We start from the raw sequence: 21,912 nt of genomic DNA, 5'->3' as shown, positions 1-21,912 counted from the left end.
TCTTCTCTGATTGCTGTGGCTAAAACTTCCAAAACTATGTTGAATAATAGCGGTGAGAATGGGCAACCTTGTCTTTTCCTGATCTTAGAGGAAATAGTTTCAGTTTTTCACCATTGAGAACAATGTTGGCTGTGGGTTTGTCATATATGGCCTTTATTATGTTGAGGTAAGTTTCCTCTATGCCTACTTTCTGGAGAGTTTTTATCATAAATGCGTGTTGAATTTTGTCAAAAGCTTTTTCTGCATCTATTGAGATTGTCCTATGGTTTTTATCCTTCAGTCTGTTAATATAGTGTATCACAGTGATTGATTTGTGTATATTGAAGAATCCTTGAATTCCTGGGAGAAACCACAGTTGATCATAGTGTATGATCCTTTTAATGTGCTGTTGGATTCTGTTTGCTGGTATTTTGTTGAGGATTTTTGCATCTGTTTTCATCAGTGATATTGGCCTGTAGTTTTCTTTTTTTGTGACATCTTTTGTCTAGTTTTGGTATCCGGATGATGGTGGCCTCGTAGAATGAGTTTGGGAGTGTTCCTCCCTCTGCTATATTTTGGAAGAGTTTGAGAAGGATAGGTGTTAGCTTTTCTCTAAATGTTTGATAAAATTCACCTGTGAAGCCATCTGGTCCTGGGCTTTTGTTTGTTGGAAGATTTTTAATCACAGTTTCGATTTCAGTGCTTGTGATTGGTCTGTTTATATTTTCTATTTCTTCCTGGTTCAGTCTCGGAAGGTTGTGCTTTTATAAGAATTTGTCCATTTCTTCCAGGTTGTCCATTTTATTGACATAGAGTTGCTTGTAGCAGTCTCTCATGATCCTTTGTATTTCTGCAGTGTCAGTTTTTACTTCTCCTTTTCATTTCTAATTCTGTTGATTTGAGTCTTCTCCCTTTTTTTCTTGATGAGTCTGGCTAATGGTTTATCAATTTTGTTTATCTTCTCAAAGAACCAGCTTTAAGTTTTATTGATCTTTGCTATTGTTTTCTTCATTTCTTTTTCATTAATTTCTGATCTGATCTTTATGATGCCAGTAGATATTGAGGCTTTAAATGACAGGTGCTGTGTCTTGGGGTTCAGCTCAGTGTCTGCCATGTAGCAGGAACTTAATATGAATTTGTTAAGTGAGTCAAAGTAGACACTAAAGCTGCTCCTTTGCCAGGAGAAGAAACAATCAGGATTAAATGAAACCCGTATTTACGTAAGGTATGTGCATCAAAGTCTTAGGTTCCTTTAAAAGGCAGAGATTGACAGAATGGGTGGGAAAAACATGGAACTAGATGCTATCAATGAGACACACATAGATATGAAGACACAGGGTAGGAGCAAAAAAGAAAAAAAATTCTTAGGTTCTTCAAATCCAAGAGAAATAAAAGCTATGATTTTTTAAGATAGTCTTGACATGTCCCAGTAACCTCTTGACCTGAAGTTAAAATATATATGTATTAACTGACAGACATATTGACACATTCTATAAAGTATTCTGTTAATGCATTAATCATATATTGTTCTATCTTTCCTCCTTGTTTAGGACTTGTGCCATTCTCATTGTAATGAGTCCCTCATCCACAAGAAGATCATGACTATTATCAACTGCTTTATTAATTCCAGTATTCCACCAGCTTTACAAATTGACATTCCATTAGAGCAAGCCCAGAAGATTATTGAACACAGGAAGGAGTTGGGACCATATGTATTTAGAGAGGCACAGGTAAGAAATCAGGGCATGTAGTAAGCATACTTTAAAATAGATAAACAATCTAGATATTCTTTAAAAGTTTTTGCATTATTCATATTTGGCAAGGCTCTAATCCTCCTAATCCTGGGTTATTCTATTTAATTTAAAAAATGTTGCATATGCCACAGAACATAGAAACTAGTAACTTACTATTTTGTTGATGATAGTATACAGCAAATACAATTATTTAAATTCTATACTTTGACTTTGCGTGGTTATCATTTTATTTCTAACTTTTAAAACTCCAGCTAATTACTCCTTCCTTTCCCACCATTCATATTTCCTTTTAAAATGTCTGCTACCACAAAAATGTGTAAAATGTGTGTCCCAAGATTTGTATATTTTTAAAGGTTGGAATATTCACATAGCTCATAAAATAAGTGAGAGGAGATTTAAGTACCCAACCAACGTAAAGTACACAAGCTCATGAAAAGAAAATCATGGCTGTTAACCTACTCAAGTTACTTCTTTTTAGGATAAATAATAGAAAACAGTGATTTGCTGAACATAATTTATTTGCATTTTGAAAAGCCTTTTAGTGATGTTCCTGAAAAATGATTAAGAAAAATACATTATAATAAGGGTAATATGGAAGGCCATGTCACAATTTAAGTGATATGAAACAGAGATTTAGGGTATGATTGCCCTTGAACATAGAAAAAGACCATTATTCCTTAACATTCATTTGCAAGCCAGCTGTGTTCTAAGTCCTAAAAGGAACTGAAAGTAGACTCACAATCCAATTATGCATTGAATAGGCAAAAATAAAGAAGAATGATTGAGGATGTGCTAGAGAGAAATAGAAAAAACATGGTGTCAGAATTGTAGCATCTGTTAATGAAAAGATGACTTAGCCTAGCCTAGGTCTCCTGATAGCCGGGAGACCATCTAGCCTCAATTCTGATGGTGAATGTCTGGAGCTGCTTACGTAGGTTGGTTCCACCACACTGTCCAGGGATTGCAGCCAGTGAACTTTATTGGAGTCCCCTAGTTTAGGCCTCCTACCTGATTTTCCAAAACAAAACCTCAAACATATCTTAAATATGGACTTTGGAGTATCAGAAAACAAGAGAATATTTAGGGGCCTCACCTCACCAAATCTATTGTTTCTGTGTTCTGTAAGGAAGCTCAGAGAATGGCATATCTCCTACCCAGGTATGCAAGCCAGAGATCTGGTTGCCATCTTCATGTCTTCCCTATCCTTCATTCCTTACCTTTGGAGATCTTCAGTCACTAATATGTATCCGTTTATCTCCTTCTTATCTGTTATTCTATCTACTTTTCTCCAACTCTGTACCACTACCTCAGTTCACATCTGCAATGTCTCACATTGATTACCAGAATTCCCTGCCTCTGGGCTCTCTCAAAACCATTTAACTCACTGCAGACAGATCCATCTTTTCAAAATGTATATTTGATCATGTCACTTCTCTGCTTTCAATTTCAGTTACTCCCCATTGTCTTCAGAATGAAGACCAAGCTCCTTACTACATATTTCTCTAGCCACATGTCTTCCCACTCCCTGCCATCTGTCTCCCAGTCTTACTGAAATATTTGTACTTCCATAAAGAGGGCTTACTTTCTTGCTTCCAGAGCTTTTTACAGTATCATCTTCTCTCTCTTATGCTTCTATGATATCTTATATTTGTCCCTGTCAGAACACTTACCACACAGAATTGAAATTGGCTATTCTCATGCCTCACTTTCCCATCGAACTGTAAGGTCTTTGAGCCTAGGGAATGTTTCTTATTTGCCTTTGTGGCCTGTGTGCGTGGCATAGAGTAGACACTCAGTAACATTTTTGAACATATGAATGAATGATGTGAGAATAGATGGATCATGACAGGAACAGATCAAATTTGACATGAGAGCAAAGTTGAGCAAAAGGGCTGAATAGTAACTGTAAAAATTGCCTGTTTTAGTATTGTTTTCACTATAGCAGTGGTCCCCAACCTTTTTGGCACCAGGGACCGGTTTCGTGGAAGACAGTTTTTCCATGGACCGGGGGCGGGGGCATGGGTGGATGGTTTTGGGATGATTCAAGCACATTACATTTATTGTGTACTTTATTTGTATTATTATTACATTGTAATATATAATGAAATAATTATACAAGTCACTATAATGCAGAATCAGTGGGAGCCCTGAGCTTGTTTTCACTTGCCACTCACTGATAGGGTTTTGATATGAATCTGCAAGCAATTGATTTATTATGGTCTCTGTGCAGTCAAACCTCTCTGCTAATGATAATCTGTATTTGCAGCCACTCCCCGGTGCTAGCATCACCGCCTAAGCTCCACCTCAGATCATCAGGCATTAGATTCTCATAAGGAGCGCACAACCTAGATCCCTCGCATGTGCAGTTCACAGTAAGGGTCACGATCCTTTGAGAATCTAATGCCGCAGCTGATCTGACAGTAGGCGGAGCTCAAGCAGTACTGTGAATGATGGGGAGCGGCTGTAAATACAGATGTAGCTTTGCTGGCTCACCCACCGCTCACCTCCTGCTGTGCAGTCCTGTCCATGGCCTGGGGGTTGGGGACCCCTGCAGTATAGCATCTGCATGTCCCCCATCTGCATTCCTAATAGATTGAAAGTTTTCATCACTCAGCCATATTTTCACTGGCCCTTCTCACTCATACTAGAGCATTGCCCATCTGCTGGCAGTGAGCAAAGTAGCTCTATATTTATTCAAACATTTACTTATCCACAGTTTGGTTATCTTTGAAGGTTTTGCAGGTACAGGACAATTTTCATGAATAACATGTATGTTATTAACCTTAATTGCAACTTTTAGAAATAGAGCAATTTTATGTCTACCTTGAAAAATTGTATCCTAATAGGGTGACTTTTACTGGAAAGCCTTCTAGATGAAAATAAGTATATTTGAGAGCTGGAATGACTCAGGTTTTGGAGGGGTAACTGAGAAGTAGGGTCAATAGTTGGTAAATAGAGGTGGAGGAGTATTTAAGTTTAAAAAGTGCATATAAAAACTACCATGATCATTTAACATTGGAGAAGGGGATTACTTAATTAAATGCATGGCAGATAAATGTAAATGAAAAATTTTTTAAAGCCTGCACTTCATCAAATAAAGTATGTTTAGCTTTTGTGTTCACAATCCCAAGAGGCTATAGAATTCAATGACAAGATAGTATTGTAAAGGGAATAAATAGTTTTACTAATGATACTCATGTACAAAAACGAGGAGTCATGAAATATATCAATTCAGGACGCTGTTGATCACTGCAGCATTTACTTTTTAAAAATTCCACTTTCCCCTTGAAGAGTTGGCTTAGAGCCTAATGGGTTAGTTCATTTTTCTCCAGGGCATTAGGTATAGGCCATTCCCAGCAACAAAACGTTGGACTTGATCTGATGTGGCAAGTCCTACCTTCTTGGAAGTAATGTATGCCTCTGGAACTAATGGAAAAACTTGGCATGGGAATTTGAGCAACAATTCTTATCTCTATAAATATCACAATTAATCACTTAATGTAGAGTGTCCTAAGAAAGCATTTGTGCAGGATACCACTCTGCTTTTTAAATGTTACTTTTCTTGCTCTCACATAAAAGAGAGATTATATCATTTAAAAGTTACTCAAGATTTATTCTTAGATCTGCAGCTTTGTTTAAGAGCTTTTCCAGAGGCAAAATGGTATTTTCTTTCTCTAAAAGAAGGGAAAGGGGACCGGAGAGGAGTTCCCCTTGATGGGCTGAATATTTGAAATACTTGCATAAAACAGCAGAGTGTGTGGCAGATCAACTGGTATATGTTTTCAAAGAAAACATAAATTTCTTATTTAAAAAGACCTAATGGATTCTTTATTAATGCAATCAACTGGATAGGGAAACATAAAGCATAAAGTGACTTTTAACTGTATTTAAGAGTATGTTTTTTTTAAAAGAAAGACTTCTCATTGGTAGTAAAATAACATTGATGATAAGCATGTGCTGAACTAAACTATACCAAGATGTCTGGAGACAATAAGTTGGAGGAAACATGCTGTGTATTAAAGAATAGAATAGTTAATCCATTATTATGGTGAATTAGAGTTTAAATTGGTACATTTGTATAAAACTGTAATCTGAGACATACTTTGTTTTATATACAGATGGCAATTTTTGGAGTTCTGTTTAAGTTTTGGCCTCAGTTTTGTGAGTTTAGGAAGAACTTAACTGATGAAAAAATTATGAGTGTTTTGGAGAGAAGACAAGAATATAGTAAGCAGAAAAAAAGATTGGTAGTCACGGAAGACGAAAAATTTGCAAAGGTGAGACAAGAATCATTTTGGGTTTAATCAGACTTTTAAAAGTTATGTGATATGTGTAGAAGAATTTGGGCTGAGCAAAAATACAGAGAAGTTATAGAATACAGACTTTAGTGGTTTTTAAAGCCTTCAGTCAGAGGTTTCAGACTTGTTTTTGAATTTTAAAAAATTTATCTCAAATGACATCTCTTCTATGTACCTCTCTTGGAGAACACTTTATATTGTCTTGTGAATACATTTTTGCATCTGTCTTTCTCACTGGACTGAGATCCTCAAAGATACCATCTGTCTTATTAAACAGTTCTACCACTATCCAGCACATGCTCAATTATAAATTATTGTTTACCAAATAAATATGGGAATGAATGAATGAATGAAAAAATATTATGTACTGGGGCAGCATTTTCAATATGAAAATTAGAGAATGATATATGACTGTGAAATTTACAAATGTAAGTCATAAATTGTCCAGCCTATTTGTCTTTTAGTCTGTCCATTCATTTATCAGTTCCTCTATCTTTATATTTATTTATTTTCCTTGACTTGAAAAGGGATAACAAGTAATATATTTCATCTTATTTGTAAGCTTATCCCTATTGTGTGTTTTAAAAGAAATTTAAAAGATAATCTAGGGGCTTCCCTTGTGGCGCAGTGGTTGAGAGTCTGCCTGCCGATGCAGGGGACGCGGGTTCGTGCCCCGGTCTGGTAAGATCCCACATGCCGCGGAGTGGCTGGGCCCATGAGCTATGGCCGCTGAGCCTGCGCGTCCGGAGCCTGTGCTCCGCAACGGGAGAGGCCACAACGGTGAGAGGCCTGCGTACCTCAAAAAAAAAAAAAAAGATAATCTAAAGATATAAAAGTAATATAATTATAACACCCATATTTGCACAGGTCAAAATAAACACTTAACATTTTCCTTATTTGCCTTTCATTTTTCCTTAAGAAGTGAAATACTGCAGAAGAGTAAACTCTCTTAACTCCAGCCCTGAGTTCTATTACCCTTCCCATCTCCAAGAGCAACCATTAAGTTTGGGGTATGTTCTCCCAGCTCCTTTTTAAGATAGTGTTTTATATGGGTGTATGGATTCATAAACAATCCAGAGGACTATTTTGTATGTATTTTAACTTATATGATGGTACCATATTTTATTAGTCTTCTCAGGCTACCATAGCAAAATATCAGAGACTGGATGGCTAAAACAACAGAAATTAATTTCCTCATAGTTCTGGAGACTAGAAGTCCCAGATCAAGGTACCAGCTAATACGATTCTTGGTGAGACCTCTCCTCCTGTCTTGAAAATGGCCACCTTCTTGTTATGTCCTCACAAGTTGGGGAGAAAAAGAGTTCTCTCTCTCTTCCTCTTCTTATAAAGCCACAGTTTCTTTGGATTAGGACCCTACCCTTATGACCTCATTTAACCTTAAGTACCTCTTAAAGACCCTATCTCATGATACAGACACAGTGGACGTTAGGGCATCAACATAAGAATTTGGGGAGACACAATTCATTCCATAGCACATATTGTGCTTTCTACATCTTGCATTTAAAATTCAATTTTGTCTTTTAATTCTACTCACACTGCTCTACTTAGATCTCATTTATTCAGTTTAATTGCTGCATTTCCATCATATGAATAAATATACCCTTTTTATTTAACTTTTTTTTTTTTTTAAGTTTGGCTGCGTTGGGCCTTCATTGCCGCACACGACCTTTCTCTAGTTGTGGTGAGTGGGGGCTACTCTTCGTTGCGGTGCGTGGGGTTCTCATTGCAGTGGCTTCTCTTGTTGCCGAGCATGGGCTCTAGGTGCGAGGGCTTCAGTAGCTGTAGCTCGCAGGCTCTAGAGCGTAGGCTCAGTAGTTGTGGCTCACAGATTTAGTTGCTCCGCGGCATGTGGGATCTTACCGGACCAGGGATCGAACCCGTGTCCCTGGCATTGGCAGGTGGATTCTTAACCACTGCACCACCAGGGAAGTCCCTATTTCTTTATTGTTGGATTTTTTTTCAATTTTTACCATTGCAAACAGCACTGCAGACAACATTCCTGTAAACGTCTTCATATTCACATGTATAAAAATGTTTTTGGAATGGCTGAGTAAGAGAGTATGAGCGTGTGTCAATCTATATTCCTACTTCTCCCCATTTGGTTTGTTCAGACTTTGAAATTTTTGTCAGTCTGTTGATGACAAGTGTTATGTCATCATGCTGATGCATTTATTTACGTTCACCTAATTATTAGTAAGGTGGAACAACTTTTCACATGTTAACTATTCGGATATTTTGATCAGGATTGTAATGAACCTATAGGTCAGTTTGAGAATTGATGTCATAACAATACTGTGTCTTTTATTCCATGAGCACAGTTTATCTCTGTTTAGTTATTCTTTCATTTCTCTCATTGATTTGTCATTTTCAATGACAGGTCTTGAGTATATTTTGTGAAATTTATTCCAAAGTATTTCATGTTTAAAATAATGCTATTGCTATTATATTTTTAAATTTCAAATTCCAAATTATTTTTTAGAAAAATTTTTATTTTGAAATAATTAACATTCACAGGAAGTTTCAAAGATAGTAGAGAAGTCCCATGTACCCATCACCCAGTTTCCCCCAGTGGCTACACCTTACATTAACTATATACAATAGTAAAATCAGGAAATTGATAACTGATACAAGGTGTGTGTATAGTTCTATGCCATTTTGTCACATGTGTAGATTCAAGTAACCAACACTATATTCAAGATGGACCACAAAGATGTCCCTCATGACTATAAGTCATGTCCATCCAATTACCCATTATAATGTCTGTTAGCCATGGATCTGTTCCCCATTTAGAAAATTTTGTCGTTTTGAGAATGTTATATAAATAGAATCATACAATATGTGACTGAGACTGGCAGTTTTCACTCTACATAAATACCCTTGAGATCCATCCACGTTGTTGTGTATATCCATAGTTCATCCTCTTTAACTGCTGAGTAGTGCTCTGTGGTACATTGTACCACATTTTAACCATTCACTCATTAGAGGACATTTGAGTTGGTTCTTGTTTTGGGCTATTACAATAAAATGCTAATGTAGTCACTCTTGCCTTCTTCTTCTCCTCCTCCTCCTCCTCCTTCTTCTTCTTATTCTTTTATTTGAGTGCTTTTATTTAATAATAGCTTTATTGAAATTTAATTCACATACCATAAAATTCACACTGTTATAGTATACAATTTTGTGGTTTTAGTATATTTACGGAGTTGTGCAACCATCACTACTACTTAATTTTCATCACCTCAGAAAGAAACTCTGTACCCATTAGCAGTCACTCCCCTTTACTCCTTCCCTCTCAGCCTCTGGAAGCCACTAATCTGCTTTCTATATCTGGACATTTCATGTAAATTAAATCATACAGCATGTGGTCTTTTATGGCTGGCTTCTTTCACTTAGCATGATATTTTCAAGGTTCATCCATTTTGTAGCATGTTTCACTACTTTATTCTTCTTACAGCCAACTTATATTGCACTATATGGCTGTACTACAGTTTGTTTATCCATTCATCAGTTAATGTACTTTTTGGCTATTATTAATAATGCTGCTATGAACATTCTGTACAACCTTATGTATAGACATGTTTTAATTTTTCTTGGGACCTAGAAGTTGAATTGATGGCTCCTTTTGAGGAACTACCAAACTTCTCCAAAGCTACAGAACCATCTTGCTATCTTGATTTTTCACATGGTATATTTTTCCATTCCTTTACTGCCTACATCATTATATTTTAATTAAGTTTCCTGTAAACAGCATATAGTTGTGTCGTGGTGGTGTTCGGTTTTTGTTTTTAGTCTACGAATCTCTGTTTTTTAATTGGTGTATTTAGTCTGTGTATCTTTAAAGTAATTATTGATATGTTAGTTCTTAACTCTGCCATTTTATTTTTTGTTTTATCTGTTCCCTGTTTCTTTTTTTCTATTTCCTTTGTCTCGCATTCCTGTGGATATACTTGAACATTTCTTAGAATTTCATTTTGCTCTATCTCTGTTTGGATGTTTCAGTGGTTGCTTTAGATATCACATTATACATGCGTAACTTATCGCAGTCTATTGGTGTTGACATTTTACCAGTTTGAGTCTAGAAACTACCTCCCTTTAAGTCTCTTTCCCCTCACCTGTTTATAATTATCCTAAATATTTCTCAACATATATTGAGAACCACATCAGACAATTGTATAATTTTTGCTTCAACCATCAAACATAAATCAGGAAACTCAAGGTGAAAAGTCTACTGTATTTACCCCTAATTTTGCTCTTGCTATTTTTCTTCCTTTTTGATGTTCCAAGATTTATTATTTTCTTCTTTCTTTTTTCTTTAGTTTTCAGAATTTTGATTATGATGTGTCTTGTGCAGATTTCTTTGGGTTGATTCTGTTTGAGCGTTACTCAAGTTCTTGAGTTTGTATGTTTATATCTTGTGCCAACTTTGGAAGAGGGGAATTTATATTCATATTATATATATGTGTGTATATATGTATGTATACACTTTCTTTATGATAGATATTCATGAACCCTTGGGTACCTTATAGCTTCATTTCTGAGAGATTTTTATTTTTTTCAGTCTTTTTTTAAGTTCAGTAAACTGTCATTTTACACTGCCTTTTAAAATTTTTTTATCTGTTTCTGTTCTGAGGTTCTTTTTTTAACAACTTTATTGGAGTATAATTGGTTTACAATGGCACGTTAGTTTCTGCTTTATAACAAAGTGAATCAGCTATACATAAACATATATCCCCATATCTCCTCCCTCTTGCATCTCCCTCCCACCCTCCCTATCCCACCCCTCTAGGTGGTCACAAAACACCGAGCTGATCTCCCTGTGCTATGTGGCTGCTTCCCACTAGATAGCTATTTTACATTTGGTAGTGTATATATGTCAATGCCACTCTCTTACTTCACTCCAGCTTACCCTTTCCCCTCCCAGCGTCCTCAAGTCCATTCTCTACTTCTGCATCTTTATTCCTGTCCTGCCCCTAGGTCCTTCAGAACCCTTTTTTTTTTCTTAGATTCCATATATATGTGTTAGCATACTGTATTTGTTTCTCTCTTTCTGACTTACTTCACTCTGTATGACAGAGTCTAGGTCCATCCACCTCACTACAAATAACTCAATTTTGTTTCTTTTTATGGCTGAGTAATATTCCATTGTATATATGTGCCACATCTTCTTTATCCATTCATCCCATGATGGACACTTAGGTTGCTTCCATGTCCTGGCTATTGTAAATAGAGCTGCAATGAACATTGTGGTACATGACTCTTTTTGAATTATGGTTTTCTCAGGGTATATGCCCAGTAGTGGGATTGCTGGGTCGTATGGTAGTTATATTTTTAGTTTTTTAAGGAAGCTTGATATTGTTCTCCATAGTGGTTGTATCAATTTACATTCCCACCAACAGTGCAAGAGGGTTCCCTTTTCTCCACACCCTCTCCAGCATTTATTGTTTGTAGATTTTTTGATGATGGCCGTTCTGACCGGTGTGTGGTGATACCTCATTGTAGTTTTGATTTGCATTTCTCTAATGATTAGTGATGTTGAACATCCTTTCATGTGTTTGTTGGCAATCTGTATTATCTTCTTTGGAGAAATGTCTGTTTAGGTCTTCTGCCCATTTTTGGATGGGGTTGTTTTGTTTTTTTGATATTGAGCTGCATGAGCTGCTTGTAAATTTTGGAGATTAATCCTTTGTCAGTTGCTTCATTTGCAAATATTTTCTCCCATTCTGAGGGTTGTCTTTTCATCCTGTTTATGGTTTCCTTTGCTGTGCAAAAGCTTTTAAGTTTCATTAGGTCCCATTTGTTTATTTTTGTTTATATTTCCATTTCTCTAAGAGGTGGGTCAAAAAGGATCTTGCTGTGATTTATGTCATAGAGTGTTCTGCCTCTGTTTTCCTCTAAGAGTTTGATAGTGTCTGGCCTTACATTTAGGTCTTCAATCCATTTTGAGTTTATTTTTGTGTGTGGTGCTAGAGAGTGTTCTAATTTCATTCTTTCGCGTGAAGCTGTCCAGTTTTCCCAGCACCACTTATTGAAGAGGCTGTCTTTTCTCCATTGTATATTCTTGCCTCCTTTATCAAAGATAAGGTGACCATATGTGCGTGGGTTTATCTCTGGGCTTTCTATCCTGTTCCGTTGATCTGTATTTCTGTTTTTGTGCCAGTACCATAGTGTCTTGATTACTGTAGCTTTGTAGTATAGCCTGAAGTCAGAGAGTCTGATTCCTCCAGCTCCATTTTTCTTTCTCAAGATTGCTTTGGGGGCCTCCCTGGTGGTGCAGTGGTTAAGAATCCACCTGCCAATGCAGGGGACACGGGTTTGAGCTCTGGTCCAGGAAGATCCCACATGCCGCAGAGCAGCTAAACCTGTGTGCCACAACTACTGAGCCTGCACTCTAGAGCCCACGAACCACAACTACCGAAGCCCGCAAGCCACAACTACCGAAGCCCGCGAGCCACAACTACTGAAAGCCCTCACACCTAGAGCCCGTGCTCCGCAACAAGAGAAGCCACTGCAATGAGAAACCCATGCACCACAATGAAGAGTAGCCACCGCTCCCTGCAACTAGAAAAAGCCTGTGCACAGCAACGAAGACCCAACTCAGCCAAAAAGAATAAATATATTAAAAATAAATAAAGTAAAAAAAAAGATTGCTTAGGCTATTCGGTGTTCCTGAGTTTCTGCATTTATGGTTTGGAGTATTTCATATTTGAAAATGTTTGTGTAGGGATATTTTATCCACTTTGGGCTCCTATGTTAGAGTTTTCCTCTGATTCATGATTAGATTTCTTGGAGAGTAGTGTCATCAGCTAAAATATTGGAGTTCTCATTTTCTGTTTTATTCTTGTAATGGTTTTATATGCATATCACCTGCCATTTTCTGCTCATTTTGAAATGTCTTATATTTTCCTCAACCACCAATAATAGGGAGCAGTCAGAACTCTTACACACTATGGATGGGAGTGTACATTGATAGTCACTTTAGAAAACAATTTGACTTTATCCAGTAAATTAAAAGATGCACTTAGCCTTCAACTTATCAAATCTACTTGAATAATTCATGGACACAAATATCAGGAGATATATCCTAGAATAATTCATGGACACAAATATCAGGAGACATGCACATGGTTTATAGCACCCATGTTTTCTATAGCAAAAAATCAGAAGCTATTCAAATGTCTATTAACAGGAGATTGGAAAAACAAATTCATGTAGTAGAATACTGTGCTGTGATGGAAAACAAATAAACTAACCACAATAGTAAACATAGATGTATAGCAGGAGTATAATGTTGAGTGGAAAATTTGCAAATGAATAGAACCAGTCAATTCTGCTTATATAAAGTTAAAATTCGTATAAAACTAATCAATACAAATGTGGGAAACTATAAATAAGAAAAAGAAATAATAAACATACAAAATGCAGTATAGCGGTTACCTTCATGGGTTGGGTCGAGATAGATGATGGGATTGGAGAGTGACACAAAGGGGAACAGAGGTACTGGTGATATTGCATTTCTTAAGCTTTGGTGGTATATTTATTCATATCTTATGTGAGTGCTATAAATGTTTTTGTAAGTATTTAATATATAATAACATTTTTATATGAATGATGCTACAAAAAATTATCACATTTTCAGAAGCTTATCTTTGGTTGATGTATTCTATCATCCAGAAGTTGAGGGCATTTCCAGTACCCTCAGGGAATGAGAATCAGGGAAGACATAAGAGCGAGAAAATAGGAAGATGTGTCTGCAAAATCTTGCTTCTACTGAATCAGTTCTTCACAATGTGGCTTCACGTATTTTTGTTGATGTATTGTGAGTTCTTTAACCATGCAGCAAATATATACACATATATATCCCATGTATGGAAATGAAATGTTATTAAATATAATTATTTTTGGCTTATTTATTTTAACAATTTCTGCAATTATTTCCCTTCCAGTGGTTTAGGTGATAAATGATAGATCAAATAATACAAAAGCTGATTTCCCCCTCAAACCAACTATGCATCTGGCCCAATCTATATAATCTGACGAAAAACAGAGTTCACTAAATAAAAATCGTCTCATTTACCTTCTCCAGTCCCTTGAGGCAAGTCCATGTCTGACTGAGCTGCCTGAATGTGATCCTAAGTTGGTAGGCTCAGTAAGGAAATATATTTGAAGGGTTGATGTAGGGAGAAAAAATAGAATGTTGTCTAACATGTATGCTTGGAGCTCTTTTCTGATTCCACCCGTGGCACATGAATAACTTCACCAATCAGATGAGTCTCACGTGAGTCTGCTGCGTTTTCTACTAATGTGGCCTAAATAGTCTCTCAAAAGAGCTTCCCCTCCTAATCCTTTTCCTGCTTCTTTCACCAGACTTTTACTGATCATCTACTACATAGAGTTTTATTGATCATGTATTCATATTGATCCCTACTACATATGCTAGGGATATGAATATAATTTACATATAGTGTAAGGATAGATAGATATACACATACACTTAACTGAAAAGAATATAAACAAAAACTGAAATCCCAGAAAATGAGGAATTAATTATTTGTGAGGGAAAGGTAAAGGATCTCAAAGAATAGGTAAATTTGAGTTAGTCTTAAATAGGATTTTAACAAATGGTTCTAAATATATGCTTATTGAATAAACAATATAGAAGTAAGGAGGATATAAAGATCTCTTACTGTATCCTAAACACTTAGGAAGAACTTCACAGCTCTCTAAGTGTCATCCCAAGTATTTTCAGTTTGCTTAGATATATGATAAACATATTGTCTGAAACAAAAGTTGAAATATACAGTGTGATGAGGGTAGAGAAAATCTGAAATTGCTGCTTCTCCAGAAAATCCAGGATGTATCTTTATATCATCCATATTATACTTCAGTTATGGAAATGCAAATGTCTTTAAGTGATTTTCTGATCTGTCCATATCTGTCAACTGATAACTGCTAACAGGGTTAGGTACAAATATTGACATTCGTTTTGTAGGGTGAATAATCCTAAAGAAAACATAGGAATTCTACTTCTGAATATTCTTACTTTACACAATAAACATATTGCCATCACTTATTAGTAACTACAAATTTCGCACATGCATTTATTTTAACACGGAAAGTGTAAGCTAAGGAAGACCAGTAGAGTCGACATTTGTTCCAGGATTTTATTGTCAATGAAGACGTATGAGGAAATGTTGGAAAAAGTGAATATGGGAAACTCATAATTTTTTTGTAACGTAAAAGTGTATCCTCTGAAAAAAATCACTGAAAAATATTTGACTTCCTTAGGTAACCATGGGCACGACTCATAACCCTCTTAACCTCAAATTCATCTATCGACTAATGGTGGTGATATTAATCTCATATGATTTGAGAGGGATTCATTGAAATGATATGAATAAAAGAATATGTAAGGTATTCCACTATACAATTGTAAGGTATCATTTGATCTGAGACAATGTAGTTTAGTGGTTAGGAGGGCAGTTTCTAGAGTCAGACTGCCTGGATTTGAATCCTAGCCTTATCATTGATCAGTTCTAATATCTCAGGGAAACCACTTCACTTCCGAAAACCTCATTGTTTTTTTTTCCCAGGAAAATGGAAATAGTAATAGAACTTACATCACAGGGTAGAATTAAATATAGTATGTGAAGAATAATACATGTCATAAAGTAAATGTTATTTTTAATATTGTAGCAGTAATTGGCCTTCTTTATAATAAAAATACTAATATCAATTATATCCTTCATCTCTCTTTCTTATAAAGGAATCAAATGAAACTAGGTAATCTGAAGAAAGTTATGACAGAAGAAACAATCTCATGGAAAACTTTCATGTAGTTTAATATCAAGTACTTAAAATGAACAGTGGCAAATTCATTAACAAAGGACCAGTAAAAAATTTTAAAGTTTAAATGGCCAAAACCAAGGTTAAAAGACAAATTGGGAAAACATAAAATGTATGATATGTTATAAAAATAAATCATAAATACTCTTAACAAAAAAATAGGGCAAAGGGCATCAACAGGCAATTCTCAAAAGAAATACAAATGATTAAAAGCATTAAAAGATGTTCAACCTCACTAGTAACCAAAGACGTGTAGACTGGCAAAGAAGAAAATATCCAGTGTTGGTTGAGGGTATGAGGAAGAGGCCTGCAGATTCATGCATTATTGGAGAAAGTGTAAAATGGTGCTTTGTTTCTGAAGGGCAGTTTGACAACTTTTATTGTTTAAGATGTTCATTCTTTTTAATCCGGCAGATAGACTTCTAGATATTTATTCTAAAGGAGAGAATTTTAAAAGTGCAGAAAGATGTTTGTATACAGCATTGTTTATAATAGTAAAAATTTTAAATGACTTAAATTTCTAATAGCAGGTATTGGTTAAATCATCTATGGTACATTCCTTTACTAGAATATTATTTACCTGTTGAACTGATAATGTAGTTTATTCTTTAATCATTCAACAACTATTTGAGTGTATAAGACCATTCAGGGCTTCTCTGATGGTACAGTGCTTAAGAATCCGCCTGCCAATGCAGGGGACACAGGTTCAAGCCCTGTTCTGGGAAGATCCCACATGCCGTGGAGCAACTAAGCCCACGTGCCACAACTACTGAAGCTTGCGTGCCTAGAGCCCGTGCTCCGCAGCAAGAGAAGCCACTGCAATGAGAAGCCCGCGCACAGCAAGGAAGAGTAACCCCCGCCCGCTGCAACTAGAGAAAGCCCGTGCGCAGCTATGAAGACCCAACACAGCTAAAAATAAAATAAATAATTTTTTTAAAAAAGACCATTCATCCAGTGAAAATGATGATGTAATTTATGCATTCCATCATCCAACAAATACTTAAGTATATACTCTGTGTTCTGCAGTAGGCATACTTGGTGAATGATACAAAGACCCTGCCCTTATATTCCTGTTCTTTATTTATTCACAGAGAAATGTTTTCATGATATTTTTCGTGAAAAAGCAGATTTTAAAAGAGCTTGTATAGTGTGATTCCATTTATATGAAATTTAGGTTATAAAATATCAATATTCAAGTTATAGATTATATCTAAGCATTTGTCTAGTGAGAAGTTTGGATGGATGTTCATGAAAATGTAGTGGTTTTTCTTGGAAGCTAGAATTTGGAGGTGATCATTATATTCTACTTTATAATTTCTCATTTATTTTTTAATATTTTTATATTAGTATGAAAGAAATTAAAGATCATAACAGTAGAATATGTCATATTCATGACATTGACTTGATGAAACCTTGTGGTGTGATGCTTACCACAAAATATTTTTTCATATGATGTTATGACTTCTGAACTGTAAGTTTATGTTAATATAGTGTTACCCCTTTTTTGGAATAATTTAATTTAATATAATTACAGGATGGAATCAAACAATATCCAAGTACTTCAGGATCTGCTATCAAAACAGCTACTTTAATCAGTGACCCAGGTTTAGGCCTGCAAGCATACGGCCGACAGGTAAGCAGGAAAGATATCCCTTCTTCTGTAGAGCATTGTATAGCAGAATGCAATAACTGAGTCATTTTATAGTAGTAAAGTTGTGTTTGAAAATGAGGCTAAAATTATATCACTAAGAGAGATTGGAAGAGAATTTCCTTCAGCCTTCAGAGAACATTAAAATTTCAGCTGATCCTGGACAACATACTCAGGGGAAATGATTTCTTGATACATATGAAGAAGATTTTAGTGGCAGAAGTTGAAATAACTATCTTATTGGAAAAGAGATAATGATATAGAATAAGAGAATATATACAGGTTGATATTTTCTTGGGTCAAGAAAAGAAAGAATGTCAGATGCTAGTTTCAGTTTTTTAAATCTTTGAAGTGGTCATAAAATTGACTAATACATCATCATCAACTAATGTAGAGTTTTTATGTTTATATTTACATTTATAACATACATTAATATCATGTCCCAGAAATTTCATAAGTTTAATTTATGTCCATTTTTAAAGACTGGTATTGAAATTGTTTGTATCATATGATAATACTAGCTTAAGAAACAGTCTTTTTGATACTTGAGAATGTCAAATGTGTTCAGCTACCCAGCTAAGATAACCAATAGACTACAAAGCTATTATTAAGAGAAGAGAAATGTCCAATTTTGTGGAACCGTATATTGAAAAAGACATGTCTAAAAGTGTGTTACCTAATAATGCCATTTGGAAGTACATTTATTAGCAAATGACTAGCATTAAGTTTCAGAAACACTGTGTAACAATAAAGTGAGGAGATGTGGAATTAGAGATACTAGGCTTCTAATTTTTACTCTGTCACTTACAAGTCAGTATTACTTTGAAGGCTTAAAAAAAATCACTTCTCCTTTGAGCCTGTTTCCTTATCTGTTAAAGAGAGAAAGAAAGAGAAATGAATGATGATGATGATGATGATGATGATGATGATGATGGTGGTGGTGATATCCTGTCATATATCTCAAGACTTTTGTAAGAAACTAAAAAGCTTTTGGAAACAAAAAGCATTTTATAAATATAAATTATTCTTATTCTTATTGCTATTAAGGTACACATGTTGAATTACTCTAGTAATTGGTAAAATAATAATACACTATGATTTTGCCAGTGTGGCTGCTCTGTATATGCATCTGTCTCAGGTAGATTTTGCACACTGAAGAATGGTAATTGTTCCAAAAGCATAACTACCCCCCCGAAAAAAAAACTTGGATCTTTCCTAAACACCTAAATTCATAGTCAAGTTGAATGTATAAATGTGACTGAATAGCTGTCAAGAAATCTAAACTTTTTCAACATTGATTCACTGAGAAATAGTACACCAAAACACTCACATCCCTGCCCCACCAACCTAGGGCCAGGGAGTTTAAAACTTTACATCAAAGGCCTAGATAGCCCCAAGACCACAGCAGCCCCACAGCCAGCTGTAAGATCTAACCCACCAACTGGTAGACCAGCACCATCCTGGGATGCCCTGGGCCATAGCCCCACCAATCAGCAAGCCTACATTAGCTCCAAAACCAGTCTTATGACCCAGTCCTGCCAACCGGTGGACCAAGACCAGGACTTCCCTGACCTTGCAGCCATCTGTGCCAGGACCTAGCCCCCCTACCAGTGGCTGACAGCCCCTACACAAGGCAGGTCCTGGCAACCAACCAGACAGGGCCAGCCACGCCAACCAGCACACCTGTAGCAGTCAGCCTGCCACAACAAAAGGACCCAGGCAGTCCGCAGAGAGAGCATCCCTAAATCATATAGGTCTGATGACCAGACAGGAGTGCACTTCTGGCCCCATAGTATGTTTCCTACATAAGACCACTTCTCTAATATCAGGAAACATAACCAACCTACAAAATGCATAGAAATAAAACAGTGAATAGGCAAAATGAGGTGACAAAGAAATATGTTCCAAACAGAGGAATAAAATAAAACTCCAGAAGAAGAACTAAGTGGAGATAAGCAATCTACTCAATACAGAGTTTAAGATAATGATCATGAAGATGCTCAAAGAACTTGGGAGAAGAATGGATGAGCAGAGTTAGAAGTTTTTAACAAAATTAGAAAATATAAAGATGACCCAAACAGAGCTGAAAAGTGCAATAATTGAAATTAAAAATACTCTAGAAGAAATCAACAAAATGATACAGAGGAACAGATCAGTGAACTGAAAGACAGAATAGTGGAAATCACTGAAGTGGAACAGAAAAAAGAAAAAAAATGTTTTAATGAGGACAGTTTAAGAAACTTCTGGGACAACATCAACCACACTAACATTCACATTATAGAGGTCCCAGAAGGAGAAGAAAGAGAGAGAAAGGGGTGAAGAACTTATTTGAACATATAATAGCTGAAAATTTCCCTAACCTGTGAAAGGAAACAGACATCCAGGTCTGGGAAGCTCAGAGTCCCAAACAGGATCAAACCAAAGAGGACTGTACCAAGACATGTTCTATTTAAAATGGCAAAAATTAGGCCTTTCCCACCTTCTGAGATGGCTTGCACTCTGTCTGTGGAATGTGTTTCTCCCAAGGCTGCCCTCACCTTCTGAGATAGCCCACATTCTGTCTGTGGAGTGTGTTTCTCTCTAAATAAACCCACTTCTTACCTAAAAATAAAATAAAATAAAATAAAATGGCAAAAATTAAACATAAAAAGAGACTATTAAAAGCATCAAGGAAAAAGCAACAAGCTATGTATAAGTGAACTCCCATTAGGCTATCAGCTGACTTTTCAGCAGAAACTCTATCGGCCAGATGGGAATGGCATGATATATTTAAAGTGATGAAAGGGAAAACCTACAACCTACCCAGCAAGACTTTCATTCAGATTTGAAGGAGATATCAAAAGTTTTACAGAAAAGCAAAAGTTAAAAGAGTTTAGCACCACGAAACCAACCTTACGAGAAATGTTAAAGGGACTCCTCTACATGGAAAAGAAAAGGCCACAACTAGAAATGTGAAAATTACAAAAGGAAAAATACTATTGTTAAAGGCAAATATGTAGTAAAGGTAGTATATTAACCACTTATAAAGCTAGTAGGAAAGTTAAAAGTAAAAGTCATAAAATCATCTATATCCACAATATGTAGTTAAGGGATACAAAAAAGAAAATGATGTAAAATATGGAGTCATAACTAGTAAATTTGGGGGGAGCAGTAAAAAAATGCAGGGTTGTTAAAATGCATTTGATCTTAAGAGGTCAGCAACATAAGATAACCATATATAGAGAGAGATTGCTATATATAAACTTCATGGTAACCACAAACCAAAAATCTGTAACAGGTACACACTCAAAAGAGAAAAAGGAGTACAAACATAACATTAAGGTAGTCATCAAATAAAAAGGGAGGAGAACAAAAGAAGAAGAAAGGAAAGAAAATGAACTACAAAACAACCCCAAAACAAATAATAAAATGGCAATAAAAACATACCAAGCAAAAATTACTTTTGATTGGGAGATCAAGATGGCAGAATAGGAGGATGCTGAACTCAGGTCCCCCACGAACACATCAAAAATACATCTACTTGTGAGAACAAACTAGGTTTGCAGAAAGACAGTTCTACAACCAAGGCTGTAAGGAAAGATCTACAGAGTCAGGAAGTGAGGGGAAGCAATCAGGTCAGGACCTGCACCCCTAGAAGGAGACACAGAAGGGGGGGGTATATCATGGGCTCAGAGATCCTCCCTGGAGATTAAGGGGTTCAAAGTACATATTGGGAACCCCAGCTCTGAGACCCAACATCAGGAAGACAAGTCCCCTTAGCTGGTTTGAAAACCAGCAGGACTTACTGGAGGGCTGTAAGAAACCTAGACTCCACTCATGCTTGCTTACTCACAAAACAAGGTGGAGGAAGCAGATTGAAGCTACCCAGGGCTCTGGCCAGTTTCCCATGGCCATCCCAGCACATGCCCCAGCCTGCATCTGGAACCTGCTCTGGCCCCTCTTTGTTTGGTGCTCTTTCCTTCTCAGATGAAGGTGCCATTATCAGGAGGGAGGAGAGTGCACACTTAGAGGGAAAGGAATCACCTCAGACCTGATCCTCAGTGCTTCCGCTCCAGCAACTTTGGACCCACCCCCACCCCTGATAGGGTGGTGATGGATACTGAGCATAGGAGAGTCCCTTGCTTATATCTGGTGCTGGCTTCAGTCCACAAAGGTGATAGCTACCACAGCGACCTGGGGGAAGACATGACCTGTGCTTACTTCGTATCCAGCTCTCCCACCAAACCACTGGGCACATGATGACTGCATAGGGACACTCCCATAAAAGGACACCCCTTCAAGACCAGGATAGGTAAACTGTTTCACCTAATTTCATAGAGATATAAAAAGTTAAAATGAGAAGACAGAGGAGTTTTTCTCAAATGAAAGAACA

The 21,912-nt window shown here is 36.4% G+C and overlaps 1 protein-coding gene across 1 annotated transcript in view; it reads left to right on the top strand.

The window, feature by feature from the left end:
• RGS22 (regulator of G protein signaling 22) overlaps nt 1–21,912 on the top strand; it is a gene marked incomplete at its 3' end in the record, with an annotated part of 163,358 nt that overhangs the window by 125,822 nt on the left and 15,624 nt on the right. The window contains exons 22-24 of the mRNA XM_079722154.1: nt 1,530–1,709; nt 5,852–6,010; nt 17,427–17,525. Coding sequence (XP_079578280.1) covers nt 1,530–1,709; nt 5,852–6,010; nt 17,427–17,525 — 438 coding nt within the window. The remainder of the gene's footprint in view (nt 1–1,529; nt 1,710–5,851; nt 6,011–17,426; nt 17,526–21,912) is intronic.

This window comes from Hyperoodon ampullatus (assembly GCF_949752795.1).
Source record: "Hyperoodon ampullatus genome assembly, chromosome: 17".
Classification (NCBI taxonomy): Eukaryota; Metazoa; Chordata; class Mammalia; order Artiodactyla; family Ziphiidae; genus Hyperoodon; species Hyperoodon ampullatus.
The sequence above is the reverse complement of the archived record's forward strand: the minus strand, read 5'-3'. Positions and strand labels throughout refer to the sequence as shown.